General features: G+C 48.4%; 1 protein-coding gene across 3 annotated transcripts; it reads left to right on the top strand.

Moving 5' to 3' along the window:
• Positions 1-222: 222 nt before the first annotated feature.
• Positions 223-19,443, top strand: cc2d1b (coiled-coil and C2 domain containing 1B). 3 transcript variants are annotated; one of them, XM_069193976.1, is made up of 25 exons: positions 224-795; positions 1,225-1,418; positions 2,472-2,613; positions 3,424-3,527; positions 3,655-3,768; positions 5,307-5,444; positions 5,864-6,101; positions 6,313-6,437; positions 7,145-7,220; positions 7,724-7,828; positions 8,029-8,159; positions 8,467-8,539; positions 8,781-8,920; positions 9,316-9,448; positions 9,646-9,818; positions 10,600-10,725; positions 10,963-11,021; positions 12,144-12,260; positions 12,671-12,744; positions 13,068-13,126; positions 13,272-13,323; positions 13,690-13,789; positions 14,599-14,689; positions 15,114-15,236; positions 16,154-19,443. In XM_069193976.1, exons 2-25 carry the CDS (start codon positions 1,353-1,355, stop codon positions 16,163-16,165), a joined length of 2,571 nt encoding a protein of 856 aa, XP_069050077.1. In that variant the 5' UTR covers positions 224-795; positions 1,225-1,352; the 3' UTR covers positions 16,166-19,443. The 3 variants fall into 3 exon arrangements, with proteins under 3 accessions (XP_069050078.1, XP_069050077.1, XP_069050076.1); XM_069193975.1 differs by having other exon boundaries at positions 224-703; XM_069193977.1 differs by lacking the exon at positions 5,307-5,444 and having other exon boundaries at positions 223-703.
• Positions 19,444-19,639: the final 196 nt, after the last annotated feature.

A 19,639-nucleotide genomic window follows, 5' to 3' on the forward strand; every position in this document is an offset into this window, starting at 1 on the left:
AGCAGGCAGCTGCGTCAGCATGCGTAGGCTGCAAAGGAGCGAGTAAAAGTTTTTTTTCCGTGCTGAAAGAGAGAAGAGAAGAAGCAACGTTTTGGCTGGACAGCCTTCTTCTTCTCCACAGCCGAAACGTTGTGTTTCTTTTCGTCTCTTGTCAGCCTGGGATAAACCTATTACTCGTTCCTTCGCGGATATTTAATTCCTGTTGTCCCGCAAATGAGGCTCGGGGGGGGGGGCTCGCTTTTCAATCTGTTTGATCGGATGAAACAGATGCATGTTCTTACATTTGAATCAGAAGTATCCCAAAACGAAAACTCTCCAAAAAGTCTAGCCATGTCACACACACACACACAGAGTGCATTGGCGTCCCCTGACTGCGCGTCTAGTGGATTTGTTGACCTGCAGCATTGCCTGTTATATATAACTTAGCGGGAAACGCAGATACAGAGTGCAAGTGATAAAAAGCAAGTGAAGGTCCAGCCCGGCCGGGGTCGGGTCGGGGCGAGGCGCGTCACTGCCGGCTCCGGCCTCCAGGTGTCGCTGTCTGCCAGGCGCGTCGCTGTTTCGCCCCGCCCCGTCTCTCGCCTGTATTTCCGAAGAGCGCTGTCACATGCTCGCTGAGTGGCTTGTTGTGACCAGGAAAGAAAGAAGAAGAAGAATAATAATAATAATAAAAAAAAAGTCTTACTAGGCATTGGGCTGTAAGGTAGGTTTACACTCGCGTCTGTTGTGTTTGTCAACCAAGGGGCGGAAGACGTGGAGTCACCCGTTCAGTAACTACATCAGTATTTGTTTAAGGTAATAACGTCAAGACACATTTGATTATTTTAAATTGAAGGGCTGCACTACCGTGTTCCGTGTCGTATATTATTCTACTCGGCTGGGAAGTTTCTCACTTTAGAGATCAGCGCTTTAGGTTATGTGGTGTACACGGATATTTGTGCCGGGCAGGCTAGTTTTATTTATTTTTGGGATTGCTTTCCTGGACTGGAGTTTCTGTTTGACAAATCGTCGTTGCGATTAAAAAAAAAAGTTCATGGATCTCCCCCACTGTTTAGAGACGTGACCTGCTCTCCCCCGATCGCAGTTAATTGGATCAGGCCTTTAGAAATTTGGCGATTTAACCGGGGGGAGAAATTAAAAGGAGGGTATTTGAACTTAACCGCTGAAGCGACGGAGCCGACTAGCTGGTAATGGGGTTGTTGTTGTTTTTTCCCGCACAACCAGGCCATCGTGACTCCCGGAGTCTGGCCCGACCCCGTTCCTGCCTGTTCTGGAGAGGTGATCCGTGTTTCGTCAACTCCCCGTGTAGGGGCGGCTCCCCCCGCGACAGCGTGGCCGCCTGTTGAGCCGACATGCTGGGCAAGAAGAACAGAAGAGCCCCGCTGCCGAAAGGCCAGGGCGCCGCCGCGGCCAGGCAGGTAAATAACTCTTCACCTCTTCACGGGAGGAAGTGGGTGTGTGAACGAGGAGACCTTGTTGTTGTTGTTGTTGTTGGAAACAAATGGTTCTGACGAGCAGCTGTTCCCCCAGTCCGGTCAGTCTCAGGCAGGCTGATGGGCTGGAAAAATGACCTGTAAATCCTGAGCAGAGGCCATAAGTCGTGCAGCCATGTAGGAGAGCCTTGGTCCTTCAGAGCCGAAGGGCAAAAAAAAAAAAGAAGAAAAAAAGACTGGTCATAAACGATCCCTAAATGACATAACCGAGCGACTCACCTGTTGAGCCGATCGCAGTTCAGGTGTCCCAGGCCTTTAGAAATGTGTGGTTTAATGATGATCTCTGAAACCTGCTCTGCAGGACCAGGATTGAACCCCATCCCAATGTGCACTGAGCTACCTGCGGGATTAATTTTGCTCTTTGATGCTAGCTCGGTGCATCCATCGTGGGTTTAGGACGGGGTGGATGTCGGAATAAGGAAGTTAGTTATGGGCCTAAACCCAGTGAGTGACTGCAACAGAAACTGGCCAGGAAGGTTATCCTTTGAGTACCTGCTTACCGAACGCCCCCTTTACAACAGGACCAGAGTATATTTTCAAATGTGTGTACCTGTATGTGTTGGACCAGCACGGAGGTAACCGGCTCCAAATACCCAGGAGCTCCACAGCAGTCGAAGTGTTGAAACCGGAAAGCTGATGGGGATCACGAGCCCTTCCGCTCTCTGTCAAACAGCGATGCTACGAAGGTGACGGTAGTAACTAGTAACCGGTAGTTACATTGTGGCCAGCTGGGGGCCACCCTGTTCGTCCGCAGTCCTGCTGTCACATTTGATAGTGTTCATTTCCTATCGGATGCGCCGGCTGGTGTGGATGGAGGTGCTGTGGGCCTGAGCTGGGGCGCGGGGAGTGCCGGGGGTCAGGGGCGCGTTGTGTAAAAGCACGCAGGGAGCTGTCCTTCACCGACCAGGCCCGGCTGGGCATTAAGTACACCCATGTGTGAGGTCGCCTCGCGCTTTCTCTCCCCCCCCCCGCTGCCAGATGGGCCTGTTCGTGGACTTGAGCCCGGAGGAGATGATGGACATGGACGGGCAGCTGGACGACGCGGACCTGGAGGCGGAGTTTGCCGCCGTCGTGGGGAGGAGACCCGCCGGGGGGGCGAAGCCCAAGCCCAAGGGGAAGAGTGAGTGTGGTGCCGTTCCGGTGCCTGCCACCAGGGGGAGCCCACAGCGGGTGCGCTCGGGGGGGGGGGGTTGTAATAATAATTAATAATAATGTCTTACACTTATATAGTGCTTTTCTGGACACTCCACTCAAAGCGCTTTACAGGTAATGGGGATCCCCTCCACCACCACCAATGTGCAGCCCCACCTGGATGATGCGACGGCAGCCATAGTGCGCCAGTACTCTCCCCACACACCAGCGATCAGTGGGGAGGAGAGCAGAGTGATGAAGCCAATTCATAGAGGGGGATTATTAGGAGGCCATGATTGGTAAGGGCCAATGGGAAATTTGGCCAGGACGCCGGGGTTACACCCCTACTCTTTTCAAGAAACGCCCTGGTATTTTTAATGACCGCAGAGAGTCAGGACCTCGATTTTACGTCTCATCCGAAGGACGGCGCCTGTTTACAGTATAGTGTCCCCGTCACTACACTGGGGCATTAGGACCCACATGGACCGCAGGGTGAGCGTCCCCTGCTGGCCCCACTAACACCTCTTCCAGCAGCAACCTAGTTTTTCCCTGGAGGTCTCCCAGCCAGGTACTGACCAGGCTCACACCTGCTGAGCTCCAGTGGGCTGCCAGTTGTGAGTTGCAGGGTGATATGGCTGCTGGCGTTGTAGTGTGCTTGAAGGGCTGGGACCTGGAAGTGTTGTGGTGCCAAATGTTTTGGCTTCCCGAGCGCGAGAAGAACAAATGAGACAGTTGGGACAGTGAGGTCCTGCGCTCCTCGCGAGCTGTGGTGCGACAGCATGTCTCTTTCTCCTTGCAGCCCCCTTGCCAATGGAGCACATAGAGAAGCTGGCTGAGGAATGCATGAAAGATATAGACGAAGGGGACAGCGATGGGGATCTGGAAGACGACGAGGACCTGCTGGTAATACGGACGCTGTCATTTCTACAAGCTCTGCCGGTGCTCTTTTCTTCTGGAGGGAGGAGTAGCGCAGCTGTACTCGAAAACCTGTCGTTACGTCTTAATGCGGCGTCTCTCGTGACGTTTCCAGGCGGAGCTGCAGGAAGTGGTGGGTGAGGAGGAGGCCGAGGAGGATGAAGAGTCCGTTGAACCCCCTGTGACTGTGAAAACGCCCCCCAGTGCTGAAACTCAGTCAAAAGAGCAGGTATAAACCTCAGTTCTGTCTGGAAGGGGTATCGTTTGTGCTCATACGTTGTACATTGTAGATGAGAGACTTGCATGGTAGCTTTTAGAAAGCTCAGCTGTGTTTCTGATATTATATTGTTATATTGACAATTAAGAGCATTTCAGCAGTACTCTTCTATGACAGTGAAACGCTGTTACAGTTTACTGCCAACCAAGTCGGTCTGCATGTACGACTGTAGATTGTCCACGTAGCTTTTTGCCATGCCTGCTCCAGTTAATTTTGTTCTTGCCAAAGACTTTTGTATTCCAGTCAGACGTTAAACATCTCTCGCCAGCAAGCGAAAACAATGGCTGTCCCAGTTCCAGCTTGAGTGTAAGCATTATTCTACACAGAAAGCAGCTTTAGTAACAGAATGGGCTGGGCAGCTCACTGTAAATTCCAAACGCACTTGGTCATTCGGGTTATTTCTGCAGTAGGAAAGAGCCGAGACGAAAGCCAGAAAAAGAACACAGAGGCTTCCTAAGACCAACCAGTTTGTTTGATCTTTTAGTCCCCGTGTAGGGAACCTGCGGTAGTTTTCCTATGATTTGTTTTGGCACATGGATCATAAATGTCCACCTTGAAAGTGGAGAAAGAGTGGGAGGATGGAGGATGTTGGGAATGGAAAATGCTGCCGATGTTTCCTGCCCTTCTCCCAGCAAGGCCATCCGAATGAAAGGCCTCCTTGTTGCGTTGCCCATCTGACCTGCAGTTTCCCTTTTGCATTTGACATTTGCTTTCTCTTTTGCGGTGGGCGTAGGCATAAGGACACAAAGGGGGGGAGCTTGTGAGCAAGCGCTGTCTCGTTCATCTGATTACATGTATATGACCGATGTTGAGGACGTCGTCCAGCCCTTTCCAGAAAGAAGCCAGAGTATCGGCTTCAACAGCTTCCAGACCCCTGTATCCCTATGTGTACTGAAGCGCCTCCTGTTCTCAGTCCTAAATGCATCTCGCCCACCCAGGCTTCTGCTTGTTTACTCTGGCTTGGGCTGCAATGTTGACCTTGAACAAGTCCATTGGATCGAAGCTGTTAGTGCTTTTTTTAGGGTTTGGGTATTGAATGCCTGACTCGGGACCTCTCGTAGTCTTTTCTCTTTTTAGGCTGAATTGATGTGGTTGTATTAACTGTAGGACAATCCCTCAAGCCTCAGAATGCACCTAGTAATTCTTGACTCGAGATCAGCATTGCAGTGTTTACATGGGCTGTGTGACAGAGAGCAGTTTGGATGTTAAGATGGAGGAGACTTGACTGATAACAGCGGTTTCACCTGCCAAATTATAGTGTAATGATGTAGGTTTCTCTGAACTGAAAGCAGTGAAAGAGCGAAACAAAGTATTTTGAAAACGTTTGTTCGGATAATGTTCATTTCTGTTTGTTTTCTATAACGAAATGAGGGCACGCTGTTGTTAAATAATAAGTAGTATGTAATTCAGGAGACTGAGGACATGTGGAGGCTTGTACAGAAATACACGCACCGATGTGAATGCTCTCTCTTGTCTGCGTTGTGTTACAGGTAGCTAAAGTGCCTGCAGTGCCTGGTAGTGTAGAGCACACCTTAGAAGAAAGAATAGAAATGTACCAGGCTGCGATTAGCAATGCCAAGTCCGCGGGTGACTCCTCCAAAGCTCGGAGATACGAAAGGGGCCTGAAGGTAGGTTGGGCGAAGAGGAGAGTGGAAGTCGGAGCACGTGCGTGCTGTGCTTGACGTGAAACTAAAGTGCACGCAGCCGGATAAGAAGGCCAGGGACCATTGGAAAGTCAAGGGCAGAAGGGAAAGGAGTCATTCATGCCCAGACTGAGTCTTTCTGAGCTAAACGGAGTAAAAGCACGTCTTGACCTTGATACACTTGCTAAGAGCTGAGAAGTATAGAGGAGATATTGTACGCCTCCAATTCCATAGCAGGTGTGCAATGATTAGCTCATAAATTATTTCAGTTTTTATAGCAGCTGTGTAGTTGTAGTTTTACAGGCTGGTTGCAGCTTCTAGCAAACTGTGTTGTGGAATAGAACGTGGTCTTCTTAATTCTTATAAATGAGAGGTGGCTGGTGTTTTTTTTTTTTTTAACTTAGACCCTGCAGACAATGCTAGCATCTGTGCGGAAAGGAAACCAGATAAATGAAGCAGAAATACCGCCACCGGTAGCCAGCGGGAAACCGTCAGCCCGCGGCATAGCGGCGCCGGCAGCAGTGCCAGAGCTCGTGTCCGATGCCGTTCCCGAGCACACCGAGCATCCTGGGACAGCGCCGGAGACCGCACCCTCGGCCGCCCCGGAGGAAGGGGAGGAGAGGGGCCGAGATGCAGCTGCCGGTGAGGTTTGATGTGTGATCTGCGCACGTGAGCACAGTCCAAGTAATGCCGTAAAAAAGCAAGTAGTTTGAAATGAAATGAACCCAGATTGCCCAGAGGTCGGTCACGCACGCGCAGAGTAAACGTCCTCTTGCTGTGGTCTTGTGTGGACGCCTCTGATGGAACCGTTGTATTTATTTTTTGGCCTTTGCTTGATTTTTCACATTGACAGGGCCGGACCAGGAGTCCACCAGGGCGCTGCTGCAGGGGAGGCAGAGGGAGTATAAAATCGCAGCGGTTAAGGCAAAGCAAGAGGGAGACCTGGACCGAGCCAGGCAGTACATGAGGACGCTCAAGGTGAACCAGCAGCCTGGGGGGGGGCGAGGAAGATCTCGGGGGGTTTTGAAATGATATTTTGTCTGGCAGCAGCGCTTGATTGTCAAGGGCTGGAGCAGATAAGATATACGCATGGTAAGGGAGAGGAATGTTGTTGATGCAGAAAGGGCATCGCAGGAAAGCCAGTGTGGTGTTTCTCAATGAAGGAAGTAGGAACTTTGCAGGGTATCCTAAGGTTTATTGACACACAAGTCCTGCAGGGTTAAAATTATTTCCTTTGAAAGGAGGTATATGTATCGTGTTTTACATATCTAACAAAAAACATTCACAGGCTTTTTTCTTTATTGGAACACATGCGTAATCTGTGCTGCAGCACATGTTAGTCGCAGGACAATGCTGTCCATGTAACTGACTATTAAACTAATTCAGAATAGCGTGTCTCTTGTCACAGATTTGGTCTTTATGTTGATTGAAGGTCAAATAAGGGATTTTAACTTCTTGTTTGGAACAGGTTATAGAAATGAATCTTCTTTTTAAGCGTCTGTTGTTAAGTGGCAACACTAAAAACCTGAAAATGTTGTGTTGTTGTGTTGTAATGCCATTTTGGACAGTTGCATTTTTTTTTGCAATGAGTTGTCGTGGGTGGGGACTGATCCTCCAGATCTTTTTACCTGCTCAGCCCAGTGATTAAACGAGCACCTCTCTATGCTTTGTGTTCGGGGGAACAGAAGTTTGACGTGGTGCTGGAAGCTCTGGAGAGCGGTCAGCCCGTGGATCTGAGCCAGATGCCCCCCCCGCCTGGAGGTAAGAGTCGGCACCAGAACCGGGTCAGGACAGAGCAAGAGATGCCTGCAGAGCTGAGGTGAATCAGCTCCAAGATAACAGCTTTGCTTCTGCGGGCCCGAAGAAACTCCAGTCTGCAAATTCTAATGAAATGGGTGACATCATTTGGATCCATCCAAGTTTATGGCTGGTGACGGATATTGTTGTAAGAATGTAGACGTTGAGTTTTTTTTTAGATAGGAGCAGTTTTGGTTTGCTTTGTTGTGTACTATTTTACCCCTTTCTGGCCTCCATGTTTTAGAATCACAGCTTCTGAAGGATGCTTTCACGCATAATTCAGGAGGCAGTTCTGCCTTTTAATGCAGTTGAATAGTTATGTAAATGCCCATGTGTTGTAACCCTGTGAATCGACCAAAGTGATTGAGTCAGCAGGAAAATCAGTAGTTACAGGGCTCGCCGCTTTTTATCGATGCAGTCTCTGTGTTCTGTGTTTATTTTAGTGACCAGGTTACTCTGTGTTTCAGCTGCAGAAGTGAAATTGAAAGAGCCTTCCCCTTCGCAGAAGACGGGTGGCGCTGTTGAGGAGAATCGCTCTTTGCAGGCAGCAGACAGCACATCAGTACCACCAGGTGAAGGAGAATTCAGCTTTTCTCTTATCAGTCCTGAGAAGGGCACAGAACTTAAAACGTTGGTTCAAATGATCCTTCATATTTCCATTAAGAGAAGGTTTACAGGAGATCTCTCCTGTCTCCTGTCTTCGGGATGCTGTTTCGTTGTGCGATCAGTCGAAGACAAGAAATTCAGTACAAAAATTCCTGCTCCTTCTCAGCTGCACCTCCCCAGCCCAGAAGCATGCTGGAGGCTTTGGAACAGAGGATGGCCAAGTATAAGGAGGCGTGCGCTCAGGCCAAGCAGAGCGGAGACGACCGCAAAGCCAGGATGCATGACCGCATCGCCAAGGTGAGAGCGCCGGTGGTGTGAATTGGAGGGAGAGGGCGGTGGCGAGACTGGAGGAGTTAATAATAATAATAATTGCTTACACTTATATAGCGCTTTTCGTGACACTCCACTCAAAGCACTTTACAGGTAATGGGGACTCCCCTCCACCACCACCAATGTGCAGCCCCACCTGGATGATGCGATGGCAGCCATAGTGCTCCAGAACGCTCCCCACACACCAGCTATCAGTGGGGAGGAGAGCAGAGTAATATAGCCAATTCACATATTGACTTCATTAGATCTTCTGCCCTCTTCTGTCTCCATGCAGCAATACCAGAGCGCCATCCGAGCGCACAAAGCAGGGAGGCCAGTCAGCCTTGAGGAGTTGCCAGTCCCACCAGGTAGGTAACTCGACCACAGCCAGCTCCTCCCAGGCAGCTGGTAGAAGGCACTGAGAGGTATTTTGAGCAGCTGAACGCTGCTTCGTCATGCGATCGATTGAAGACGGTGCTGCGAAGGGCCGTGCATTCGCCTGCGAGATCTCATGGGGAAAAGTCAGACGCTCCCATTGCGTCTCTTGTCTCGGGCCAGGCCGGGGTGCGGCGCGTCTTTGTGAGGGGTGCCTTTTATTTCTCCCTGCAGGTTTCCCCCCGATCCCGGGGCTGGAGGGGGCCGGAGCGGACAAGGGCATCGCGGCCGCGCTGGAGGCAGCCTCCAGGCTGACTGCCGACGAGAACCAGGAGGGGGAGGACGATGACGGCGCAGAGGATGAAGAGCATGAGGTTGTGGGCGGCGGCGTCTCCTTCGATTAGCTGGTAGAATGGCCTGAGTCTGGCTGCCTCTGTCTAGGCCGAGGCGCAGGAAGTCATGCTTCTTCAAGTGCGTTTCCGCTCATCAGATTACATTTCGAGACCATGGCATTGAGAATTTATCCCGAATTTATCTGCTCGTGCCCCTTTCGACTGCGTTCATCTAATGTTTGGTTTTAAAATGCAGGGTAAGCCGCCTTTTGTGTTCTTCCTGTGAAGGTGTTTGAAAAGCTTGAGGATAGACAGCAGCTTTTAGAGGCTCAAGGCTCTCCATCAGCAAATTGCTTCTTCTTTGAACGTTCGCGAAAGGGGGGAGTTTTGAATTGTCTGCTGTGCTCACTTCGTGTCTCTCTCCCTCCCTATGGCAGGTCAAGCAGTCTTCCTCAGTCCCTCAGAAGCCCAAAAAGCCGATGCTGGCAGTGCCGCCCACAATGCAGGGTCCCAAGACTCCGTCCCCTTTGCCAGAGAAACGTGTCCCGACAGCGGGGCTCAGTCACACAGGTACCTCCCTGAACAGCAGCACGTCACCTTGTGCTGCCAAGACACTCTTCACTCAGTTAGCATTTAAACAAATCTTTTTTTTTTGCAACGATGCTTAAAGTGTGCATCGGCTGCCCTGTCGAGCGATGGTGGTAAGGGTGCCCTGTTCCTTGCCGGGAACGGTCCCTGATTCCGTCCCCCCTCCCTGTCCACCACAGCTCAGCAGCAGCTGGACTTCCTGGAGAGCCGCAGGAAGCAGTACATGAAGGCCGCTCTTCAGGCCAAGCAGAAGAACGACCTGGAGCAGGCCAGGCACTTCCTGAGAACCGCCAAGGTCTTCGAGCCCATGATCGAGGCAGCCAGGAGCGGGAAATCGGTCGACATAACCAAGGTACCCTCAAGCCGCCGGACCCTTCAGACACGGGCCAGGGGCGCAGGGGGCACAAATCCACATGGAACTCGGCGCAGTCTTTCACATCGCAGCAATTGTGATAAAAACGACAAACCTTAATAATACATCACATGCTGACGGAGTCTTATGCCCACAGGAAGTTGGCATGTTAGGTGATCAGTCTTTTCCTGCTGTCAGTAAGCACACATTACTTGCATGTACATACGCTTATTGAATGCTTTGTAGGTCGTTGTGATAAAATATCATTCTGCAGGCTTAGTGTTTGTTATACAGAGTATATATGAGTGGCTTAAGAGGTGTGCTGAAGCCACAGATTGTCGTAAATCAGCAGTGTTAGCTCCTCCACCTGGATCTTGTCAACTCTTGGAAGCGAAGCAAGGCTGGGCCTCCTCATTGCTGGGATGGGATGCCTCCAGAAAAAGAAACAGGCTGCTGCTGAAAGTCTTGTTGATGACCACTAGGTGGTGCTCTTTCTCCAGTAGACCAGAATTTCAAGCCAGTATCCCTGCATGGTGGCCACTGCAGAGACCCTGTTTTTTTTTTTTTTTCAAATAAATAGAGGCGGCTCAGGTACACTTCTATCATGGCCTCCCTAAAGCCGTTCCTTAATTTAGTTGGCGAAGCCGTTTCTGACATCTCTGGCTGGCTGCTGTGCGTCGCTAAGGTGGAGCTTCTCCTGATTTGTAAAAGTGCTTGGGGTGGAAAAGCTCCATGGGTAATATACAGGCTTCTTTATAGAGTCTTGCTGTTTTCTTTTCAGGTGCCATCTCCCCCCGGTGACGAAGACGAGGACTTCATCTTAATCCATCACAGTGACGTCCAGCTCTCGGAGAGAGCTGAGGAGGTTTACAGTCAGCTCGCCAAGATTCTGAAGGAACAGTACGAGGTGACTGAACCTAGCAGTGACCCACACACTGGCCCACTGTTTCTTTATCCATGAAGTGACACTTCAGTTCGTGTCATTTTAGAGTAGAAAGGCTAAGTCCAGTAAGCTCTGAGTTGGAATTGCTTTTTTTTTCTAAATTGTGCCTGTAGTAAGCAGCATAAATAGTTCAGTTCACAAATTGGATGCAGTTCCCTACTCCTCTGCTCTGACTCTCGCTTGTCCTGTGTTCTTTTACAGAAATGCGTTGCTTATTCGAAGCAGTTTACTCATCTTGGGAATATAACAGAAACTACAAAGTAAGTGGATCATTTCCGTTCGGTGTGTGCCTCCAAACTGACTTGAGAACACAAGGAGGTTTGCAAACCACATGAGGCCATTTGCCTCAGTTCCCCCTGTTGCTGGCTTAAGAGGTCACTGATCAGAGGACAGGGATCTCCCAACGGTGTCGGGGCTGCGCAGGAACACAAGGCGCTGTCGCCCCACGGTGTAGCAGATACCGCAGGGCATGGTGGTCAAATCTATAGATGTCAAAGCCGTTTTTCAGCCCCTGTGTTGAGTGTAGAATAGTAAATAAAACAGGAGGTTATCGTGAGGACAGAAAGACAACGTGAGTGTTTGTCGTCCTTCACGAAGGAGGCACCACTGCGCTCTAGAACGGGGGGGTTCAGTCCTACAGTACCAGGACAGCTGGGAGAAGTTCTTACAGTTGTGCCACTCAGCCAGCAGTGAGCTGATTGAGCTTGTTCACCTGCAGACACGCGGGCCCCCCAGGACCAGCACTGCCCCCCCCCCCCCGCCCTCAGCGCAGAGTGGGCTTAACTGCGCAGTGCGTGTGTGCTCTCTGCAGTGCCAGGGAGAGCTGCAGCGCTTAGCAGGCATGCTGGCTCCTGTCAGAGTGGCAGTCCTGTTGATGCTTAAGTTTAGCTTTTATTCTAAATCCTCTGGGCAAGCGAGAATACAGCTGCCCATCTCCTCAGACGAGAGGCGACACAATGCTTCGGTATAGCCAAGTGTCTATCTGTGCTTTTGTCCTAGTGCCACTGACCGTTTTAGCAAATGAATTTCATTATTTCAAGGGTAAATGCTTCATATTTCAATTAAGTCCTGTTAATAGTAGTATTTTTCTCATTTCCATTCACTATAACCTACCCTTTAAACATGGTTTTAGTATCATTTTTGTCTCATTAACATTATGAAAGTTTGCTTTCATTTGGATACTGTAGACTTTTTAAGATGTTTTACCGTTTTGTTTTCTGATTTCGTTCTGCCTGGGACTCGTTGGGGACTGTAAGAGCACTGTAATTGTAAGTGCTGCTGAAAGGTCAGCCCTGGCACAGATCTGCCTGACACTTGGATGTTAGAGGAGCCCAATGGTTTCGTTTACACTTGTAGTTCACTGTGATTCCTTCAATTTTTAGGTTTGAAAAGATGGCAGAAAGCTGTAAGAAGAGCCTAGAAATCCTAAAACTGTCCCAAAGCCAAGGTCTGGATCCTCCCAAACACCATTTTGAGGAGAGGACATACAAAACCATGCGGTAGGGCCATCATCAGTAGGACTGCAGACTATTTCAAATGATACACTCGGAGTTGCAGGGTGGGGGTTATGCATGTGAAAGTAAAGCTTATGTGTAGATTGTGAATTTTTTTATACCAAAAGAAAGAGTTTAATGTGTGCATGATATAAAAATCCAAACTTTTAACCGGCTAAGAAATTTGCCAAGGTGTTTTATGCTTAAAGCAAACCACTGTGTTGGTCACTCTCTTTTAGTTGTCATTCTGCACATCTTCCGTTTAAGTGCAGGGGACGACGATCCCTAACCCTGGTCATGAGGTGTGTGCTGGGTTTTGTTCCAGCCACCACTTCCAGTGCTCCAGTCTGGCCTATTTTAGTTGAAGGGAGAGCCTTCAGCTGAGCCAAATATTCCTTCTCTCTCCTTTTGTCAAGGATTTTCCCAGAGCTCAGCAGCACGGAGATGGTAGTAATCATTGCTAAAGGAATCAATCTGCCTGCGCCTCAAGGTAAGAGACCAGATCCAACCAATACACGCTGTTTGTTCCACAGGAGCTACTGGCGCTGAATTACTTCGCTGACTCTTGCAGTTTTTAATCCTTTTTATTGGGAAGACGTTTCACTGTTAATTCCATTAAAAAATGTTTTCTACATGGATGCTTAAGACGTGCAGGGTCACCTTGAGTGACTGTGGTACAAGACCAAGCTGAAGAGAGCTGGGGTTAATGGTTCTCTTTCCTGTTCTACGAAGGCTTCTTGTGATTTTAGTTGTTGTTGTGGTCTGAGATCACATGGGTGTGAAAACGTCACGGTCTTTCTGCTCTTCCCCCAGGTGTAGTGCCAAATGATCTAGATGCATACGTGAAATTTGAATTCCCCTATCCCAGTGTGGTGAGCATCTTTGCATTTGGATTAAGACTTATGGAGATGCTATTGAAGTACTTTTCTTCAAAAGTATTATTTTTGTCCTTTTTATTGGGGAGATGGGAAGAAGGTGCTTTTAGGTTGTGCTCATACCTGTTTCTTGTCCTCGCAGGAACAAGCACAGAAGCATAAAACAGCAGTGATCAAGAATACTAACTGTCCGGGTATGTGTTTGTGTTCTTGCTCAGTCCCTGTCTAGAGTGGTGAAACACAGTTGTTTGGAAAAAGCTGAGGTTTCTGTCGGGCTCGGCCTGTTAAGGTGCTTGTTGTTTTGCTCATGTTGACGTCTGTGATCTAGATGTCGCGGTCTGGAACCCTTATCATAATTATTCTCGTGATCAGTAATGAGCTAGGTGTGACAGGGATAGCCAGTGAAATAAGAAACAAAGATTACTTATCAGAGAGGGGAATCGCCACTCGCACATTTTGGACACCATGCCTACTCCGAAGTCCGAACTGGCTTGGGAAATCGGGCAGACATTCCAATCGGGCAGCACAAGGCTCACCAGCTTGTGCCTTTTTTCCCCCAGAGTACAACCAGAGTTTCAAGCTCAGCATTAACAGGAACCACAGGGGCTTCAGGAGAGCCATTCAGTCCAAAGGCCTGAAGCTGGAGGTGTTCCACAAAGGGTGAGCTCTTCAGCTTTTATCTTCGCACCCTCAATGATTTGAATGTTTGGAAAGAAAGAGAACTGTTTTTTTCCAGCTGTCTCCAGTGGTGCTACCGAACCCCCTGCTTGCACATGGCTTGGTACGGGTGTGTTGGACTGCTGCACTTTAGGGTGCTTCTCTGGGTTCGTCTACTCTCTTTCATTTCACACTGGGGGGGGGGAGGAGATTTATGCCGAGTCCGTCTTCATTTCACTTGCTTTGTCTTCTCTTTTTCCCCACCTGCAATACAATCCTATGTCCGCTGTGCTTGCACAAATAATTTTAGTGCTCCACACCAGGCGCTGAGCAGGTCATAGTGAGCTGTCTGGCGTTCTTTAGACCCTTCCATCCATTTTCTAACGGCTTCATCTAATTCAGGGACAGTGCAAGGCAGGGTACACTGTGGGTGGGACGCCAGTCCATTGCAGGGCACAAACTCACACAAGGGCCAGTCTTCCCAGAAGCCCATCAACCTACCAGCATGTCTTTGGACTGTGGGGGGAAAACAGAGCCCCCAGTGGAAACCAGTGCGAGCATGGGGAGAACATGCAAACTCCACTCAGATAGGTCAGGAATTGAACCCAGGGCCCCAGTGCTGCTAACGGCTGTGCCACTAGGCCTTCCTCAGATCCTGATCCTTTGTGCGCAGTAATCCGTGTCTGCTGGACCTTTCAGCTGTGTTTTCTGGTGCTCCGTCAGTCGTTGCCTTTGCTCCTTACTCTTGCGGGTGGGGTGTGCAAAAGGACTTGCTGAGTCTAGACAACAGTGTCCGAATCCGTGTTCCACAGTGGCTTCCTGAGAAGCGATAAGCCGGTGGGCACGGCGCACCTGAAGCTGGAGAAGCTGGAAAAGGAGAGTGAAGTGCGAGAAATTATCGAGGTAAGGGCTCAGGCGGACCAAACCACCTAGGGCCAAGCGCCCAGGAACCCCACACTGCCTACAGAAAAGGCCGGCGTTAAAAGCAAAGGTGCTTGTTAACGCCGTCTGTGACTTCTAGATATTGACACTACCTTACAAGAACATGAAAGTATACAGCACATGGCCTACTACCGCCATTTAAACCTGTGATTTTTTTTTTTAACGGTTTTTATGTTGTTGTTTTTTAAACTTGTACATCTTGCGATTGATGGTCTGTGCCAAAGAGAAGTCAGTTTTCAGAAACAATACTGGGCTGGGAGAAACACCGAGGCCGCTGCTCGACATTTCCACCACCTCCCCGCCCTGTCGGTTATGGAGGTTGCGGTTGTGTTGACAAGCGAAGTTCCCTGCCCGGGCTGACGGGGTCTTCTGTGCTCTGGGTAAGGTCATGGACGGGCGCAAGCCCACGGGGGGCAGGCTGGAGGTGAAGGTGCGTCTGCGAGAGCCGCTGAGCGGGCAGGACGTCCAGACGACCTCCGAGCGCTGGCTCGTGCTGGAGCAGCCTAAGGTAGGGCCGCCGGTGGCTCTGTGGCTCAGGATCCGCGCCTGTGGCTGGCAGGGTCCTGCGGCCGGCAGAGGAACCCTACTGCGCTGGGCCCCTGAGCAGGGCCCTTAACCCCAGTTGCGCCGTATAATAATAATAATAATAATAATAATAATGTCTTACACTTATATAGCGCTTTTCTGGACACTCCACTCAAAGCACTTTACAGGTAATGGGGACTCCCCTCCACCACCACCAGTGTGCAGCCCCCACCTGGATGATGCCATAGTGCGCCAGAACGCTCCCCACACATCAGCTATCAGTGGGGAGGAGAGCAGAGTAATGAAGCCAATTCATAGATGGGGATTATTAGGAGGCCATGATTGGTAAGGGCCAATGGTTACACCCCTACTCTTTTCGAGAAACGGCCTGGGATTTTTAATGACCACAGAGAGTCAGGACCTCGGTTTTACGTCTCATCTGAAGGACGGCGCCTGTTTACAGTAAAGTGTCCCCGTCACTACACTGGGGCATTAGGACCCACATGGACTGCAGGGTGAGCGCCCCCTGCTGGCCCCACTAACACCTCTTCCAGCAGCAACCTTAGTTTTTCCCAGGAGGTCTCCCATCCAGGTACTGACCAGGCTCACACCTGCTTGAGCAATGGCTAATGGCACCATAATGGCACCGTAAATGGCTGACCCTGCGCTCTGACCCCCAGCTTCTCTCCCTGTCTGTGTGTCTCATGGAGAGCAAACTGGGCTCTGCAAAAAGACACATTCCCAATACAAGAAATTGTATACGGCCAATAAAGTGATCTTGTCTTTCCCCTGTTTGCACCGGGCTCTCCTTTCCATTGCACTGATATCCCAAAACCCTAAAAGGCTTGTTCATTCGCCCTCCTCCTGCTGCAGTTATTTTTTTTCTCGTCTTGATCTTAGGTCGTCCTGTAACCGTCGAGGCCGGTGTGGGACGGCTCGGCAGGTACGTGGCGCCCTCGTCCTTTCCTGTTTCTTCCTGCGGTGCAGCGAGAAAGACGGACGGGCGAGGAACCTGCTCAGCTTCGAGGCCGTCCAGAGAGCCCCGGAAAGTGGGTTATGCTCCAGTGGCCGGGGGAGTGTTGGCTTTCGCTGCTGTGCTGCAGGCTCCTGGTGTGTCCCTGGAGCGGCAGCCCTGTGTTGTGTGGTTGTGTGGTTCTTCACCTGCGCACAGGAATGAGCATCGCAAAACCTGACCCACAAATCAGTGGAGCTGCAGGGTCCTTGAAAAACCGGCTGTTTGAAACCAGTTTTAGCAGTATGTTCTATTTATATATTTAAGACCAAGTGATTTTGCATACTCTACAGGAATTGTGCCCCTTAGTACTTCAGGCTAATACAATAATAACGTAAATAGTTCCCTTTGCACAAACAATATTTGTCGTAAAGGTTTTATTTCCAATCTATAAAATTTAGATTTTTTTTTTGCATTTTTGTTTTTGCATTACTGCTCATTTAAAAAAAAAACACAAATCTGTCTTTTATGCGCTAAAGCATGTTTTTACCATGTACTGTTAAGTAAAGTGAAGAGCAAGGGTGTAAGGCTACCTTTTTAAAAGGCCACCTATTTAGCTGTGCTGCAGTTAACCTTTAAGGCTATGGTGACAGACAGATCCTGGATAGTGTTTTATATCTTGCAGAACTCGCAAACAAGTTACAGTGCTCTTCTTTGCTTATAGTCACAGTCAATAGGCAAATATGCAATTACTTTATGCAAGCAATAAACTGTCAATATAATCCTAATGCTGTTTAATATCACGTGTAGTATGAAGATTCATGCAAGTGAACCTAACCATTTCAAAACATTGTTTTTTTTTTGCTATTGCTGAAGTAATGTTACCGTTGTGCACATTGAATGTTGTAAATGTTTATCGTTAATCTCCCAGGGTCTTGGTCATTCATCTGATACATTTGTATTATGAGGTTTATCTTTGTTTTCCTGAAGTACATTCAGGTACGGCTACATTCATGCTGTTAACTGCTGCTCACTACCTGATTTCTGTAACTGGGGATGGTTCACCCTTAGAACTCTTGAATGTTAGCTTCTAGTTAATGCATCACTTTCAGAGAGCACTTGCTTTAATTACTGTTTGTTTGGTGTGCAGATATTTATGGATGTTTACTTTCCATGGAATTATTTAGTGGGGCTCCACATGAGCACTAGTGTCACTCAAGGACTAGCAGTGGGTTAGCTCTAGAAGTCACGTATGTGGATTAACCTCACTCTGCTGCTGGGGACGGACAATATACAGTAGCTGAAGACTGGTCAGTTCTGGGGTGCCTTGACGAATTAGCTGAACGGACTTCAGCCAGAGAAATAAGGAGGTGATCAGCAGGGGTTGGGAGAAACCTTCAGACCCTGTAATGACAACGGACTACCAAATGCTTATAGAGTGTCATGTGTAATCTTGTTGAGTTGTGGACTACGGGTTAAATAGGACTTACTACACTGGCAGGTATCCAGCTACCATAAATGTTCTTAAGAGCACTTCAGTAAAATTCTTGTTAGTTTATTGTGCTGTACTGACCATGATAATTATTCTGATGCAACTTGACCATTGGAACACATAAGTGGTAACAAGTGTCTCATGTTTAATAACCATGTGATAATTTCTCTAGCCAAACTATCTGAAGCTAACCTAATGTGTTGTCTGAAGACCATGAATGTGGCAGTAACTCTCTGGACAAATTGTTTTGTTTTTCAGAAAGCCAATTCTCATCTAAACCACACATTGTATATGGATGATGACTGGATTCTCATATTATCATGTGGTTCTAGTTTACTGATATATTTTTGTACATATTTATAAAAGTGCGGTGTCTATAGGGTGATGTAATCTCAGCTGTTTACTGATTTAAAAATACTTCTGAAGCGGGTAATCTACTTAAAAATATGCACACTGCATGGTACCTTCACAATGTCAAACCTGAAGATGGTTTCGAGTGACGAACTGAAGCTCAGATACTTGTGTGATCGATTTTCAGACTGAATCCTGAAAGAATTTGGTTTCAGTGTGGAAAGGGAGAGACGTTCTAACCCATACCCACATTTGGCCTATAGTGGGGCAATCTTTCACTCAGGAAATTTAACAGACTATGTTTTCAGCGTTTTGCTTAAAAGCCCCAAAGGCCGTTGTCTTAAGGTGAATATTCACCTCTAGCAATTCTAGGTGGAGGTGGGGGGGGTCAGCACTAAAGAGCTGTCCTTTTAATACTGAACTTTAACTATGTTGCTACTTAAAATATGTCAGCAGTTGAATGAGCATAAAGTGCAGTGCCAGAGGATGTCCTGACTACATCGGCATAAGGCCATAAATTACTGTAACTGCTTTCACAACTCTTATATACCAGAATAGCACTTTAAACATCTCTGGGCACAGAACCTTCATCAGCTAAGTACTGCAATAATTTACTCTTCTTGCGCTTTTTGACTTAAAGGTACTATTTTTGTGTTTTTCAGAAGATTCTGTATTACCAAAGTGTGGTACCCCAACCTATCAATTCTCCTTTTATATTTGTCTTCCATCTATGGTCTCCAAGACTGGCTCTCTTATGGACAGGCACCACTGAATGTTTTGTTAGGTGGGGGGGGGAGGAAATCTTGCCTGTATAAATTGTCTTGCTGTTTCTTTTTTGCAATTTCTGCTCTACTGGACAGTTGTATACTCGTATAGAGAACAGCTGCATACTGATCACCCAGCCTGTATGCAAGACTGTATTCTGGACACAGTCCGGGTCACTGGGGAAAGTCACCATAGAAAAGTAATTCACTACAGTGACAAAGTTCTTATGTCGAGGGCTACTTTTTTTTAAAGAATGGGGGAGATTTTTCTTTTAAAAGCGAATGTATTAAGTTCCTTAGCAACTATCCACACACTACATGGGTAACTAATTGCGGACATTAGTTTTCCCCCTCCAGCTTCAGTGTAGCTGTTCACCAGGTAGTGGATTGCTTTGAAAAGTGGCCTCCCCCAGCTGAGCTCAGTGCAGTTGGCATGGCCACTGGCTGCCTGCCTAAGCATGCGGTTTGAAGCCAGAGCTGTGCCTTAATCTAAAGCGCACATCCTCCTTATACACCAAGCTTTACTTGGAATGTCGGCACTCTGCTTTCAGAAGGGCTTTTCCCTGTTCACGCCAGATGTGGGTCTGTCGGACTGGATGTAAATACACAGCACAATAAAGTTCTGAAAAGATCCGTTTTTGGCTTTCTCTCACTACCCCTCCCCTCTCCCAGTCTAAAGGTATTCGGAGTTAATGTCAGAAAATGCAAGCTTCTGTTCCTTAAAGCACAACTGAATATTTTAATCAAGTATTTGCAAAATGTGTTAAATTCAAGGGAAACGATTGCCAGGATATATCAATGAGCCCAGTGCAGGTTTTGGATTATCA

Source organism: Lepisosteus oculatus, chromosome 9, assembly GCF_040954835.1.
Source record: "Lepisosteus oculatus isolate fLepOcu1 chromosome 9, fLepOcu1.hap2, whole genome shotgun sequence".
Taxonomy (NCBI): Eukaryota; Metazoa; Chordata; class Actinopteri; order Semionotiformes; family Lepisosteidae; genus Lepisosteus; species Lepisosteus oculatus.